This window comes from Colossoma macropomum, unplaced genomic scaffold (assembly GCF_904425465.1).
Source record: "Colossoma macropomum unplaced genomic scaffold, Colossoma_macropomum, whole genome shotgun sequence".
Taxonomy (NCBI): domain Eukaryota; kingdom Metazoa; phylum Chordata; class Actinopteri; order Characiformes; family Serrasalmidae; genus Colossoma; species Colossoma macropomum.
In genome coordinates this window covers 10,856,039-10,871,194 of record NW_023494786.1, presented here as the reverse complement: position 1 = coordinate 10,871,194, position 15,156 = coordinate 10,856,039, and the positions used below count along the sequence as shown (strand labels likewise).

Here is a 15,156-nt window from a genome sequence, read left to right as displayed (position 1 = left end):
CTCAGCAGTGGCTTCTGAGAAAGCTAGCTTCTGCGAAAAAGCTCTTCGGTGCTGCCTTTGTAATTCACACCCTCTCCTTTTCAACCAGCAAACAATGCCTTTCCACTACAGTCCTCCACTACGGCTCCTCTCCCTATTTTAACTGCAAAAGGAAGCTGACATTCCACCGGAATTCATGGCAGTGCACTTGGGAGTAAAACAATTGGGTTTTGTTATGTTTATGACTTTGGGATCAGTTTGTTATCGTTACCGGCATTCGGTCCGCGAGTGTTTGTTTATCTCTGAATTTCAGTGGTTAATCATTCCCCTCTGTGTGTGCTGGCTCTTAACCAAGCTTGACCCACAGCAAATGTTTGGACTGCTAAAATAAATCCTGAACACTCGTCTGTCGAACCTTATGCATCATTGGCTGGTTCGGCGATGGCTGCTGTCTGTGTTAGAGAGGCAGTGTGGTCCTTGACCTCAGTAGTGGGTGAACAGTTCTAATAAATGGCATGGTAGTATTAGGCCTGAGTGATATGAGCAGAAAATACATTTTACATATCAAATGAAAGTTTATTTTAAACTCTATAGAAAACAAAGTTATTATTCTGGTGTATTAGGGATGCAAATTTTTTGACCAATAACTGACTACCGTTAGTTGGTGAGTAATTATTAACCAGCAAGCCTAAAATCAAGAATGTGACCCTCAAACTCTTGAAAGCTGTCACTGTTAACTAGGCCTGGGTGCAATGTATTCGGATATCGGCGATGATGGACAAGTAACCTGATGGTGATGTGTAAAAGGCAATAATAACCATTTTGGTAAAAGAACTGGGAGAGAATTAGGACTGATTTATCTTTAAACAGCTCAAAAAATATGTTGGGAAACTTGGGTTGACGTTTAGGAAGTGTGCTGGCTCACACACCAGCGAGAGAGAGACAGAGAGTGTGAGAGTTTCTTTTAAAGTTTGTTAAGAATCTGCCTGTGTTATTTCTCTCTGCTACGCACTTTAATGCTAGCTTTACCGCACAGATTCCCCTTAATTTACTTTACGTGAATGTCATTGAAAATGAATGCTGACGTGCTTTGGAAGCTGAAATGACTGAAAGTTTGCGTAGGGCAGCTAAATTAACCTAAAGGGAAAGTTCCTCTGATCCTCATTTACGGCTGGAGTACAGTATTTTTTTTGTACAGATTAAGTGTCGCGGTCGTTAGTTGAATTATAAAAAATGCCACTGTATCAATGGAAAAATGATTCGTTTTTAATGTCTGCCTTTGGAAATCGCTTGCAGTCTGAATTTTCTCCAGCAGGGACCACAAGTCATCGCAAATCTGCAGCAGAAGAAGCTTAAGGACACATGTTTGTAATTTTTTTGGGTCAGCCATATCCCCAATATCTTTGCACACCCATGTGTGATTTCCTCTCATTGCTGTGCATCACTGTGGACGAAACAGTTGTCCATTTTTAGCTGCAAGCTTCTTCCTTTAAGTAGACCTATATAGCGGAACCAATGCCTATAGCGCCATCATGCGTACAATTCAGAAACGTTTTTTAACTTGAATGAATAAATCCTCTGTTCAGGTAATAATAGTTCATTTTCTTAACCGATCGAACTAATATTTATTTGTCAGTTATTAACATCCCTGTTGTGTATTACACAAGTGCTCACAAAGATAGTATTAAAAAAAATGCAACATGTAATGTCTGTAATGTCTTAACAATTCCTCTAGTTGGTGCTGTTGCAGGTGGATGGCTAGATGACTTCTCCGTCTCCGTCCGGCGAGTAAAAGGGAACGTGTCACCATCTAGTGATTTGCAATAGCAATATTTTAAAGTTCAAACTGGGTTTAAGAACAGAACGGCTTATTAATGTGATCAAAAATACCCCAAACACGCATTTTCATTTAAAATAAAAATGTTTGATTTTTATCATTATAGTTATTGTTATTATTGTTTTACTCAGGCCTGCATGCTGCATAAGCAAGGATGGTGAAGGTGGTGTCAAAGCGGGTGAAGTAGCGGCAGCTCCTAATACCGCAGATCCACACGCTTTTAATGAACTTGTGGCTTGCTCTCCCTAGGGTGCTTTAACCACTCATGCATTACTTACCCTCGCTCCAGTGGCCCGTGCCGCCATATGGTCATGTTGTCAGCGCTATGGTCCACAGCGCTCATGCCAAGGAGCGCAGGCTGCACACACATATACAGACGGGGTTTCATAACTGTTCTTTTGTGTTAGGCCTATTGTGCAATGGTTCATATCAGTGGTTATGTTAACAACTGTGGTTGTGGGTCGTTAAAAGGTTCCGTCCGTCTGTAGCAGAGCGGAACAGTTAGGCTTTTGGAAAATACACATAAAAACTGTCAAATATGCTGCTTCTTATCTAAATGACTTCTCTGGTATTTCCACAGCTAGTTATGGAAGAGTTACTGTTTTTGCCTTCACCCCCAAGCCTTTATTTTCTCATGAATTTATACCCAAATCTTCCTTATGGAGTTGGTTGTTTTCCTCCATGACCTGATAGACTTACAATGGGCTAATCACAGTGGTGCTTTATTGACCACGCAAGTCCCTGCGGTGCCTGGCGTTTGTATTTGAAGAAGATAATGTCACAGTGACTAGGGATATTAGGTCTCCAACGGGGCCGAATAGACAAATACAAGCAGCCTGGCGCAAACAGCTTTGTGGGGCTGGAGTCCTTTCAGCAGGGCTGGCAGGAGATGTCTCTTTGCTGGAGGGGGATGTGTGCTGACAGACTTGCTGAAGTCTTGGAGGAAATCGGGGCTGTGGGTGGCCCACCGCTGACCCCAGCAGGGCTGACCTGACTGGAGCTGCTCTCTCTGGCTCTCTCTTTTTTGCCAGCTTCAGAGAAATTTCACAGTGAGTCAAGACTGGAAAGAGTCACTCACCAATCAGAGTGCATCAGTGTCTCTGCGGAATCCTCTCTCTCTCTCTCTCTCTCTCTCTCTCGCTCACTCTCTTGCTCTTTTCCACGCTCTCTCTCCCCACTTTCCCCCCCTCTCCTATCTTCCACCCAGCTAATAGGATTACTATAATGAATATCACAAGCGCTTTTGGCAGCGAGAAGCTTCTTAGGCTAATTAAAGCTCCGGAAATGGAGGTTCCTTTCGTTTGAGGGTTTTCTCCGCAAAATAGCATTGAGATCCATAGTAATAATTAAGCTTCCCCCACCGCCTCATGGTCCTCATTTCTCCACAGTTCTTTTAAACGATAAGCCACTTTTTGAGTGTAATATGAACTCTGATACAGAAGTCTTCTCACGCTTGGCAGTTTGGGACACTTCCTCAGGCCTCCTCACATTCCAACGCTGAGGAGATGGAGCCAGAGATCAGATCGAAACGTTAATCATGCTACTTTTGCTTTTGAATGTGCTGTATGTGCCTCACGCTTATTAACATTTGCTAACAGGGCAGCTACATTGGGGACACAGGCCCGCTAATTGAACTGGCATATCTCCCAACACACTTTTTCACACACCCTGACCATGCTGCAGAGCTGCAGAGTAGATCTACAAGCCAAAGGTTCTGCTTGTGAGTCAGGCCTGCTAAAAGATGGCAGAGATTTCCAGCACAGTAAGGCTCTTGTTTTCCCAGATAAATGCCTCCCCCACAACAACAGGGAAAGTGCCTCTAAGAGCCAAATATGCATAAAGCCAGCAAGAATCAACTCCATTCATGCTGGCAGACCTTTCGGAATTCAAAAGAAATTTCTCATTGGCTGGCTGCTGCGGTAGATAGTAGATTTAGGCAACACCCATGTTCTCACATGCCTCTGTGGAGGTGCAAAAGCTAACTGTGTGTTCTGTGAGAGCGGTTAACCAGGTGGACACTCAAGAGTACTAAGAGGAGGTCAAATAAACATGTTTGTCAGCTGGGTGCTAATGGACCTCATCCCTTGGTAACCCTACACCCCCTCCCTCCCAAAAGCAAAAAAAGAAACACTACTATTACAAAATGCTTCGGTCCAGACGCTGCTGTTTCTTGAACTCGTTACTTAGATGATCTGACAACACCTAAAATAAAAAGGAGTAGCACTTTATTTTGATGATTGACAGTATTGATACATTTTAATGTCTAGATACTTTCCAAATATGTATGCATTGGTAATTAACCCTTTAAGACTGTTTAATCTGCTCTTCTCTCTTATAACGTTATTTCTCTGTCCTGTTGTTGTGTTTATTTGATGTGCAGAGAACATCATGTATACTGAAAATTCAAAAATTTTTATTCAGTTTGTCTCCTAGGCTACTTTTTGAGCAAGAAACCAAATTAATGTGAATATAAGTCACACGAGTTTCCCTTTATCATTACTTTGATTGAACAAAACAATAATAATCTCTAAATTACGATCTGAATTACGTTTGCTCGTTTGATTCTAGCTTTGCAAACTTGTTTTCACTAACTTGTTTTCATTTGACTGATTTTTTTTTTTCTGTTAAAATTACATCAAAAGAAATTTTACACATGCTTGTAAAAGTTAAAAAGTATCTAAATGTTACACGTGCTCTGGTCCTACCTTAAACCTCAAACTAAAACCTAAACCTAAGAATAAAATCAGCACTTCTTGGAAATTGATACAGATTTTCCTTTCTGTGTGAAACGGGGAGGATCTAGCTGAGCACATTCGCGTGATGATTGGTGAGGTTGGTGGAGGGAGAGGTGAATAGTGATTGCCTTCAAAATTTGTTTTTTCTTTTATTGCCATTTGTTTTTTTTTTCCTCCTCGTGGTTCGGATATTCATTGATTAATTGATGCCTAATACTCAAAAATCAAAATTAGTTAGAATACCCATCGCTAGGTGTGATCAGACCTCATAAAATGTTTTGGGACGCCGGCAAATGTCAATGACTTGAGATGCTCTTATTGATAGAGTATCACCAGATCAGTTGTTAACAGTTTGAGCACTGGTAGATAAGCTGTAGAGGGTGTAAATGCAGACAGTGAAACAGGAAGAGACGGGTGGAGGAACACTAAACCAAAGTGTCTCTTCACAGCAGTCTCTTGGCTCCCTTTAGCCGTATCAGTTTTGCATATTCAAAACCAGCTCGCTCTTTTTGTCTTTCTCTTGGCTTTGGATTGAGCCGTTGTCACCGCGCCGTCAGCTCTTTCTCCTCGGTTCTCTCGGCAACGGCGGCCCATTCCAAAAACACTTCTCTCACCCTTGCTGCGCTCCTCAGGCCGGATTGTGTTTTGGCTGCCTGTGACACCACTGCAGTCTGTTCCTGGAGACGGCAGTTAACAGGCAGATAAATCAATACAATGGATGGCGTACGTCAGGCTCGAGAGAGCAACGACGCTGTGTGCCGCCAGAGAGCAGTAAGTGCTTCGCTGGCTGATCAGGGGAAATTCATTAACGCTAGGCCGACAGTCCACAGCCTGTCAAGCTTATGGCTCGGTCTGTGGTCTGCAGGGAGTGGAGGGGGGGGATCTTTCAACCCACCTTCCCCCTGCGATGCTTGTTTGTGTTCTTTGGCGAGGGTCTCCTCTACCATCTTGTGAGCCTTTTGAGCTCTGGCTGCTAATCCGGAATGATGCTATAAACTTTGTAAAGTTTCGCGTTGAGAACAAGCTCCTGATAACTTGGTTGTACCTTTCACTCCCCCACTGAGTTTTGCTTTGCTGCTGCTGTGTTATTGTGCACCACTTCCTTAACCATCTGGCCTCCTTTTTTTATTACGCAAGGATAATGAGGTGTCATCATCATCTGTTGTTTGGCCCGTTTTTAATCCGACATAATTCTAAAAGACTGTTATCCACTGTTTACTACTAATGCTATTAAAGCTCTTCTTCATCCATTTAGTCCACATGCCTGAGGCTGATATGTCTGTTGTGGTGAGAGTAGGTCTGATCTCGGCGCCTTTCGCACATTTACCACACGGGCCGATCTGCATCTTCTGAGAAGAGATCGTATCTGCTGGAGGTTGTGGTACTAGGAAAAGACTGATATTTATCTGAGCTCTGAGCAGTTTGCAGGGAGAGAGCAAGATCAGAGAGAGAGAGAGCGAGAGAGAGAGAGCTAGCACTTAGACAGTGATATAGACAACTCAAAGCTGCTTGGACAGGAAGGACATAGCAGAGCTGATGTTCTGAAGCTTGCGCTTGTAACTCATAAAAGACTAATTCCCTTCTCTTTTATGTTCCAAAAACACAGGCTTTTTTTTTACTCCTAAGCCTGGGCATTCATTATTACAAATCACTCCTACCAGCTGTAGATACAGGACCCTAGTGAATACAGCGCCAGTGAAGGATGTTCTCTTGGCTGATATTGGCTGGCTGTCTTGCATCATTTATTGTGATAATTCATGTTAGTTTATGGTGGCCTTCATTATCACTTTTATGTGATAAAATCTTCAAAGAATTGAATTAATAAAATCTCTCTCTCCTGTGACCTCTGTTTGTAAAGAGTCCCGTGGACTTAAGTCATAGGAAGTTATAGGAGAAACAGTAGATTGTGAGGTGGTTTGATTTGTCTCAAAGGGTCCACAATCCTACATTTTTCTTGTGTTTTTTCGCCCTGACCTCCACTGATGATGTCAGTATGGTTTTATGTACCAAAACAGTCATAATTCATTTAACATGACCATTTTCCAACCTCTCTATATCACTTAGAATTAAACAGGCTGTTTTTTTTATTATGTTACTATGCCTAAGACTGTAGAGGGTGTATCAACTTCTCACTTAGAAAATCAATGAAACATGTAGTTTGACCAAGGGCACCCAAACTTGTGCATACAACTGTATGTAGATGAGCTCTGTTCTGAATGGTCACCCTGTATTTTACATCATTCAAAAAGAAGTCCAGGCTGAAACACTTCTTATACCTTCAGTGTGAACAGGTGGAGCTAAACTAATATAGGCTGAAGAGGTTGATGTATGTAAAGGTGCTGCTTTTCATGACCTCATGAATTCAAAATTTCTATATGTGGACTGTAGTGAATGGCACATTTTGAGAATTTTTCGATGTACTACAAACCCCTTTTTTTATGATATGGACACTTCGACAAAGCTTTGCATGTTCACACAGACGCTGCTGGGAAGCCATGAGCCGCAGTCAGTCCAGCTGTGGGTATCCTACAACCGGCAGCCCATGAGATCAGCCCAGTTTAATACCCGTCACCCCATCACCGTGAGTACTGACCACTTTACCTGACTTCACAAGTTATTATTGCCATTTTGCAAATGTAATTGCAAGGTTAGTTGCAAAAAGTGGCAAATGTGGCAGAAATGTGAAGTATGTTACTCCAAACAAGACTATACACAGCAGTGTCTCATGAAATTCAAATAATAAAATATCTCCTTTGTAATATTGATTAAAAGTTAAGAATCCACACTTATCACTGGTGTTAAACCTATCATGTGATTCTTTTGCAGGAGTACTACATAGCGGATGCCTCAGAGGATCAGGTGTTTGTTTGCGTGAACCACAATAACAACTCCACGCACCTGTACATCTCAGACACACAGGGCCTGGCCTTCTCTCTCTCACTGGAGAACGTTCTGTACTACAGTCCTGAGGGCTCAGGAAGCAACACTCTGATCAGGTAGTGCTGTGCTATGTATGTGATGAAACACACATTTCATCAATCTTTTAGCTGATTAAGTCCATGCACATACGATTTTTTCTATTTTAATGTCAATAAGAAATGTGAGTGTAACATGCCATATGCTACCCCTGAAGGAAAGAATGATGCTGGAGGCAGGAATGACAGTGACAGCAGACTTTATACCTTTATTTCCACACAACGTAAACAAAAACAACAAAACCAAATACTGATAATGTCTAACCAAATAATCAAATGTCAGGTGTAGTACAGTGGCCTCGCTGCAAAACAGGAGGCAGGGCTCAGGCACCTTTCTCTAGATTTCTCTAACGGCTGTCATAGTCCTCCCGCTGTCTCTCGGGGCCCTTGCCGATGACATGGAGCATAGACTTCATCCTCCGCTGCCTCTTGTGGCTGTCATTGTTCTCCCTCTGTCTCTCACGGCTGTTGTCCTCCTGCTATTGTCTCTCGCAACCCTCATCGGCTCATGAGGTTCAAGCACCGCCTGATTTTTCTGTCTGCAAAATAAGACTGTAAGCACAAAAATAACTTTTCACCAAATTGAATAATAAAATAATTTATTATCAATCAATAAAATAATAATAAATGGATCAATTAATCAAATCAATTTAATAAAAAAGAGCTTGAAATATTTGTCCCAGCATGGATGTTATTTCCCACATATGTGTCAGGCTTGGTTCAGGTTTCATTTAGTTACCCTTTATTAATCCCACAACGGGGAAATTTCACCATCACATTTAATCCATGTTCACTGTGCGGTGAAACACCCACATACACACTAGTGAAAGCACACACACTAGGGGGCAGTGAGCACGCTTGCCCAGAGTGGTGGTCAGCCCTATCCATAGTGCCCGGGGAGCAGTTGGGGGTTAGGTGCATTGCTCAAGGGCAGTTCAGTCATGTACTGTTAGCTCAGGGGATCGAACTGGTGACTTAGTCGAAGCCAATCCCCACCCATTAGTTATGTCTCCCCCTATCACGCGATGCTCCCAAGCTGGGAGGGTGAAGACAGTCACATGCTTCTTCTGAGGCACGTACCACCACATCTTTTCAAACTACCTCTAATGCAGCATCATTGGACTGCTCAACAAGCTTGGAGGAGAACACTAACTGACAGTTCTGTTACATCAGCTGATAGATGCTCACGTTGGCTAGCATCTTACTGAATGATGAGGGTGAGAAGGAGAACCATCCCACCCACCCAGAGACAGCGAGGCTTGTTAGGCTGTCTTGGAATCCCAGCCACCGATTGTAGCTTCATTGCCGAGGATCAGACTCATGATCCTCACTTAGACAGCTGAGCTGCTTGTCTGCTTGTTTTAATGAGCTACAAGTGAAAAGTAATTCATATACAACTACAACATTAATTCAATATCGCTACCAATAAGTGCCATTTTTTTCTATTTTTCTCATTTGGAACGTGTTCCACAAGCTCCATTCACTCTTAGAGACAATGTTCTGTGCATCAGTGTTTCAGAGACTTTGGCTCTGCATGGCTCTCCTCGTAAGTAACTCATAAGTGGGTTTGCAAGGTCTCTCTGAGGATTCCAGTGCTTGTGTCTGTAGCCTGCACTCTCCTCTTCACAGTTCCGGCACAGAGCAATCCTTCATCCTGCTCGGCTGGCACACTGATTCCCTGCAGCAGAGAGAAGGAGTTTGCGCTGGGCCAAGCCCCTGATCTCTAGCACAGCTGCCCTGCTGCAGCACCACTGCCTGCAGTGCACCATGCAGATGAGCTGGCTGGACTGGGTTAATGATGGTGCACCTCGTTCAGCAGAATTAAATACCTCTGAATCCGCAGTACCACTCACAACTTTGGAATCAGTAATATAAAACCAATTAAGTTGCCAATACATGGCTGTCAAATGATTAAAATAATTGGTTATGATAAATCACAGTTTGTTCAGTTTATTGCGATTAATCACATTAATCTTGGATTTCTATTTTAAAAGAAGGGAATTTTGTTATAGCTGTATGACTGGACTAAATGAGGTTCATCAGAAAGTATTTATTACTATTTATCACCTTCATGTGAATGCAGGGTGAACATAATATTGCATTAATTATTTTTTCATTTTCATCACCGACATCCGGTGAGAGCAACAGTGGCTGCATGTTCTATTCCTTCACATTTGTAGCCTCTCACTGTCATACCACTGTTTTACATTTGAGAACAGGACCTTTCCATTTTTCTGTAGCTTTTGTTAGGTTAGGTTGTTTATTTATCTGTAGTTCCCCAAGCACTGTCCAGCGTAGTCTGCCTAAGGCGTCCTCCAGTGCTAATATTACTGATTTTGCTGGAATCAGCAGTGCATTTTGCTAGTAAATGATATTTTACACTTGATGGACTTCAGTGATTACAGCCTCACAGTAGCTGAAAAAAACTATGACAAGTTATAGTTATATAATAAGCAGTCAGTGGAAATTACTATTTAAAAGCTGTATTTAAATGAGACACTACAATGTTGCAGTCTTGTGTGTGTGTGTGTATAATTGTTCTAAAAACCATCTAAACACTGTATATGCATTATGTATATGTATATCCACAATGTGTATGTAATTATTGAGGAAATGGCAGAGTTTCTGTGTTTTGCAGGTACTTTGCTAGTGAGCCGTTTGCTGATCTGCACCGCGTGGAGGGCCTGCGGGGCGTGTTCGTGGCCACACTCATAAATGGTTCACTTAGCGAAGACAACATGCGTTCAGTCATTACTTTCGATAAAGGGGGCACCTGGGAGCTGCTGCAGCCCCCTGCTGCTGACAGCCTCGGAGGAACCATTGACTGCCAGGTAACCATCGACTATCAGATCTGAAGCAGTGGTCTACGTGTATGTGCTAAAAACACAAGCATAAATAGTTATTTTTATGAATTTCATTTTAATGAAAGTATGCTTTTATTAAAATGATTAAATACACATACATGATTTTATAAATAAACATATATTTTAAATAAACGAATTATTGAACCCAAAACTTCACTGTAGTAAAGATATGGACAAGGTAACACACACCTTTACGTACTATGTTCTTGAGGCCGAACCTAGCATAAGTTAGAAAACCATTGCTAAGTTAGTCTGGTCAGTAGCCTTAACTGATAATCGATGGCAATAACAATAATATGCCATTAGGACAACCATTATAGAGAAGATTTATTTTGCAATGCAACTTTTTCTGTGTACCTGATAAATTCAAATTATTATTTTTTTAAATTGCAGCATAATTTAACTGTTAAGAGGTAAACAAAGTCATTAGCTGTGTTTCCATCCAAAAGAAAAATCTTTTAATGTTTATATTTTATTGTAATATTTTATGAATGACAGCACAACATTTTCTGGTCAGTTTTGGCAGATTAATTTTGTTGATACTGAAATGTTGTCTAAACCTACAATCCAAAAAGTAATACAATTATTTTATATATATATATATATATGTGTGTGTGTGTGTGTGTGTGTGTGTGTGTGTGTGTACAATGTAGGTTTATAAACATTGGTGGGATAGACTCATGAAAAACGCCTGGCAAATGCCTCTGGCATTACTGCAGACCATTGCAGACCACTGAACTGCCACTGTAGACTATTGAAGACATTATCAGTTCATGGTAAAAAGCCCCACCAGATGAGTAGAAGCCATGCTCATTAAAAAATACTCAGCAGACCACAGCTGTAAACAGAGGCTTCAGAAACTCCTAATGTGAGAGTGAGTGTGGTTTAATGTGCTGAAGTGTGAGTGTGTGGGTGTTGTTGTGGGAGGAGGTGGTGATGGTGTTTGTTTATGGACAGTTTTTCTGAGCACACAGCAAGTCTAGTTTAATAACCCGACTGTTTGGAGCTCTACTGAAGAGTCCCTGTTGACAGTCAAATAGAGATTAGATTAAAGTTAAGACTGAACTCATTCTTTGTGTGACTGTTAGTGTCAGTTATGTGAGTGATTCATCCAGTGATCCCTCTTTAACTCTTTCTCTCTCTCTCTCTCTCTCTCTCTCTCTCTCTCTCTGTCTCTCTGTCTCTCTCTAGCTCTCTAAAGGTTGTTCTCTGCACTTGGCTCAGCGGTGGAGTCAGCTGTTGAACATTCAGTTGCGCAGGATGCCCATTCTGTCTAAAGAGTCTGCACCTGGCCTCATCATGGCAACAGGTGGGTCACATGACCAGTGTTTGCTGTAGCGTCTCTGCTCACACATCCTCCAGAGTGTGTGTGTGTGTGTGTTTGTGTGTGTGTGTGTGTGTGTGTGTATCTCTCTGAGAGAAGTCTGAGGAAGCTGAAACCAAACTGTTGAGGCCTCCACTTCTCTCTTTTTCAAGACCAACTGTGTGTGTGTGTGTGTGTGTTTTCAAGCCCCCACTGAGACCCCAATACACTCACCATGCAGCGTGTAATGATAGGGGGCAGCGTGTGTTGCTCCAGATCGTGCCTCCTTGTGCTCGCCCTTTTCACGCCTGCTGGAAAACATTGATTTTCCTCTCCGCCAGTGTCTGGAAGCCTCACTCGTCCTCTCTGCTCTTTCTTTCTGTCTCTCTACATTTGCCGGCAGCAGCCCTTTAATTAAATGATTATTAGGTAATGGGCAGCGAGGAGAGAGGAGAGGAGCGGGTTTTGTGAAGATGTCTACCCACTCTGGGCGCTATCTCTGCGACACAGATGTGCTAATTATTGCTGTTTCAGCCACCGGCTAATTAACACACGCTTTCACACATATACACACACACACTGACACAGCACACTGCAGCCTGCAGCAGCACTCGGAAAACTTCAGCATTTCATTAAAAGACTGCAAAACAGGAAGGTGTGGAGAGGTTTTCTCTGTGAGGCAGATACCCAGAAGTTGAGCTAGCTCTTTGTTAGCTCTGCAAGACAACAAGATGCTGTGAAAATGCTAAAAGTCGTGCAAGCAGCCTTGATTCTCCGTCAGGGAGCTTAAAGAGGAGCAGTGCAGTTTCCACCTCACTGACAGAGGGCTGGAGGGGTCCTGAGGGAAGCAGCAGATAGAGCGTTTCTGAGGTCCTTGACGTTGAAATGAAGGTGCCTATTGAGGGCTTGCTGTATTAAGCCTTTCATGCCAGTCTCAGGTGTGAATCGGATGCATTTTACCCGCATGTTATATACAAAACCAGCAGACGTGCCTACATGCGCAGTTTATGGGCTGTGTGCGTTAGGGCTGCATAACGTACTTTATTTTTTATCATTATCGTAAAATGAGTTCACATTAAAATACATTGAAAAGGGCTGCAATGACAGAACAAATCAAATAAAGCAAGTGCAAAGAGTGAAATGTATAGACTGTAAGGTAACATAATTGAAGCAGTAATGGCTACTGTCACAACATATTGCTGTTGTCGGAAGGAAACCTTGTATTTCCACAATAATAACTTTACAGGAGAAGGAAAAAAACCTTCTTTACTGTTAATGAAAGTTAATGGAACCAGACATTTTTGGCCATTTCTTTTGGTCCATTCATCATGAAATTTACACACATTATAAAGGGCAACAGGTGCTTTCAAATTATGTTAAAAACTGAAAAACGACAAAAATAGAGATACGAGGAGATACATTTTGTCCCGACAGCCACAGTATCTACAAATTATAAGGAGGCTTTTTAAGGGATCAAAAATGTAGTAATACACCATCTTACCAAAAAAAACTGTTTACTTTGTTTTTGGGAGGTAGAGTTGCTGCAGAATATAAGAGGTCTAATCAGTGACCTGCTGAAGCTGATGGGCAAAACATTGTCAGCTCTTTGTGAGCTTGCCTCTTGCTGTTTTAGTTAATATTGAAAATAAATCCATGAAGGCTGCAGAATATCACTGTTTAAACCATCAAGATATGCAGTCGTGGCTGTCATGTGGCTGTAGTATGTGCTTGGTCTGTTATCTGTGTAGAAAGTTTTGGTGGAAGGAACTTTGCGCTTTGTGGGCGGGGCTGTGCACAGTTTGCATGATAAACTGCAGCCTTAGTGAATCCAACGTTAAATTCAGGTGCATTGTGGGCCTGGCTCATCTGGCCCTGAATGAGCATCTTCTAGAGCCGTAGTTCCTGACCCTGGTCCTTCTGCCCCCCTTGCCCTGCACATTTTAGTGTTTCTGTGCTCTGACTCTCCCACTGCAACCCACAAAAGGCTGGGTAATTAGCTGACTAGCTGTATCAGGTGTGTTGGGATCATGAAGAGGACTAAAGTCTACAAAGCTGGGAACTGCTGTTGTGGAGGGCTTCAGTAGCCAGTGGCCTTTTGTGAAGAGTATGTGAAGGATCTGTTTTGCAAGGGAGATTTCTCTGCTCGCTCGCTCGCTCTCTCTCTCTCTCTCTCTCTCTCTCTCTCTCTCTTTCTCTTTCTCTTTCTCTTTCTCTTTCTCTCTCTGTCCCTCTCTCTCTCTTTCTCTTTCTCTCTCTCTGTCCCTCTCTCTCTCTCTCTCTCTCTCTGTCTCCATCTCTCTCTGTCTACCTCTGTGTCTCTCGCCCTGCTGCTGTGTGTTTGCTTTTATTTACTTTTATTTTTTCATTTCCTTTCTTTTTCATTCTCCCAAATTTTTTGTCTCTCTCTTCTCTCTTTTCCTTTTTTGTTTTTTCTTTTGATCTCTTTTCTTTCCTTTATTTTTTCTTTCTCTTATTTTATTTATCGTTTTGTCCTTTCTCTTCTTCTTTCTTTTGTTTTTTTTCATTCTCTCCTTTTTTATTTCTATTTCTTTTTTCTTTTCTATCTTTTATCTCTTCACCCACTCTCTTGTTTTTTTTTTCTGTTTTTGTCTTTCTTTTCTCTCACACTTGCTTTACCCCTCTCAGGATCTGTGGGGAAGAACTTGGCCAACAAGCCCAATGTGTACGTGTCCAGCAGTGCAGGCGTCAGGTGGAGAGAGGTACTGAAACGCTCCCTGACCACATCACAGTCCTGACTTATGAGTCATCATGAGCTCAGCTGAATGACCAGACTGAACCTGGTCCAGCCTGTGTTAAGACACTCTGTACTTTTGGGGGTAAAGTGGAGGGCAAGATATCATATTATATATCAGCAGCCAAAGTGTTATTCTTTTAAAAATAATTTTTTTTTTGGAATTACAGCTGATACAAGTGTTAATTCGGCACAATACAGCAAGTGGATATTTACTGAAGACCCCCTTTTCATACTTAGTTCACAGAGTTGGGCAGAATACTTTGAAAAAGTAGTGATGGCTGAATACTGAATGCACCGGCCTAAATGTATTCAGTAATGTGTTCCATTTAAACACATTAAAAGTAATGTGTTAGAATACATTTAGAGTACATGTAAAATACATATTATAATACATACTGATAAAACATGGAGAAAAAACTCTTTAATAAAATTTAAATAAAAATTTTATTAAATTCCATTCTGTTACTCATTGGCAGTTTTCTTCATGTAGTTTCAGCAGTGGACTGAAGCAGGTGACAACATATAGTGTTGAGAATTTGTAACTTCATTTAAATAAATAGATTTTTCATGAAGTCTGAACTCTCAACATTATTTTGGCTGTTGTCACCTGCTTCAGTCCACTGCTGCTCCCACAATCCCACTGCCACCTTGTGATTGAAGAAAACAGTTCGCCATATCCCAATGACAAAATCTTTCAAACTTGACTGT

General features: G+C 41.8%; 1 protein-coding gene across 1 annotated transcript in view; it reads left to right on the top strand.

The window, feature by feature from the left end:
* The window catches only part of sorl1 (sortilin-related receptor, L(DLR class) A repeats containing), a 73,456-nt gene that overhangs the window by 23,445 nt on the left and 34,855 nt on the right, over nt 1–15,156 (top strand). The window contains exons 7-11 of the mRNA XM_036560704.1: nt 7,031–7,132; nt 7,378–7,547; nt 10,165–10,357; nt 11,582–11,699; nt 14,340–14,413. Of these exons, the coding sequence (XP_036416597.1) occupies nt 7,031–7,132; nt 7,378–7,547; nt 10,165–10,357; nt 11,582–11,699; nt 14,340–14,413 (657 nt within the window). The remainder of the gene's footprint in view (nt 1–7,030; nt 7,133–7,377; nt 7,548–10,164; nt 10,358–11,581; nt 11,700–14,339; nt 14,414–15,156) is intronic.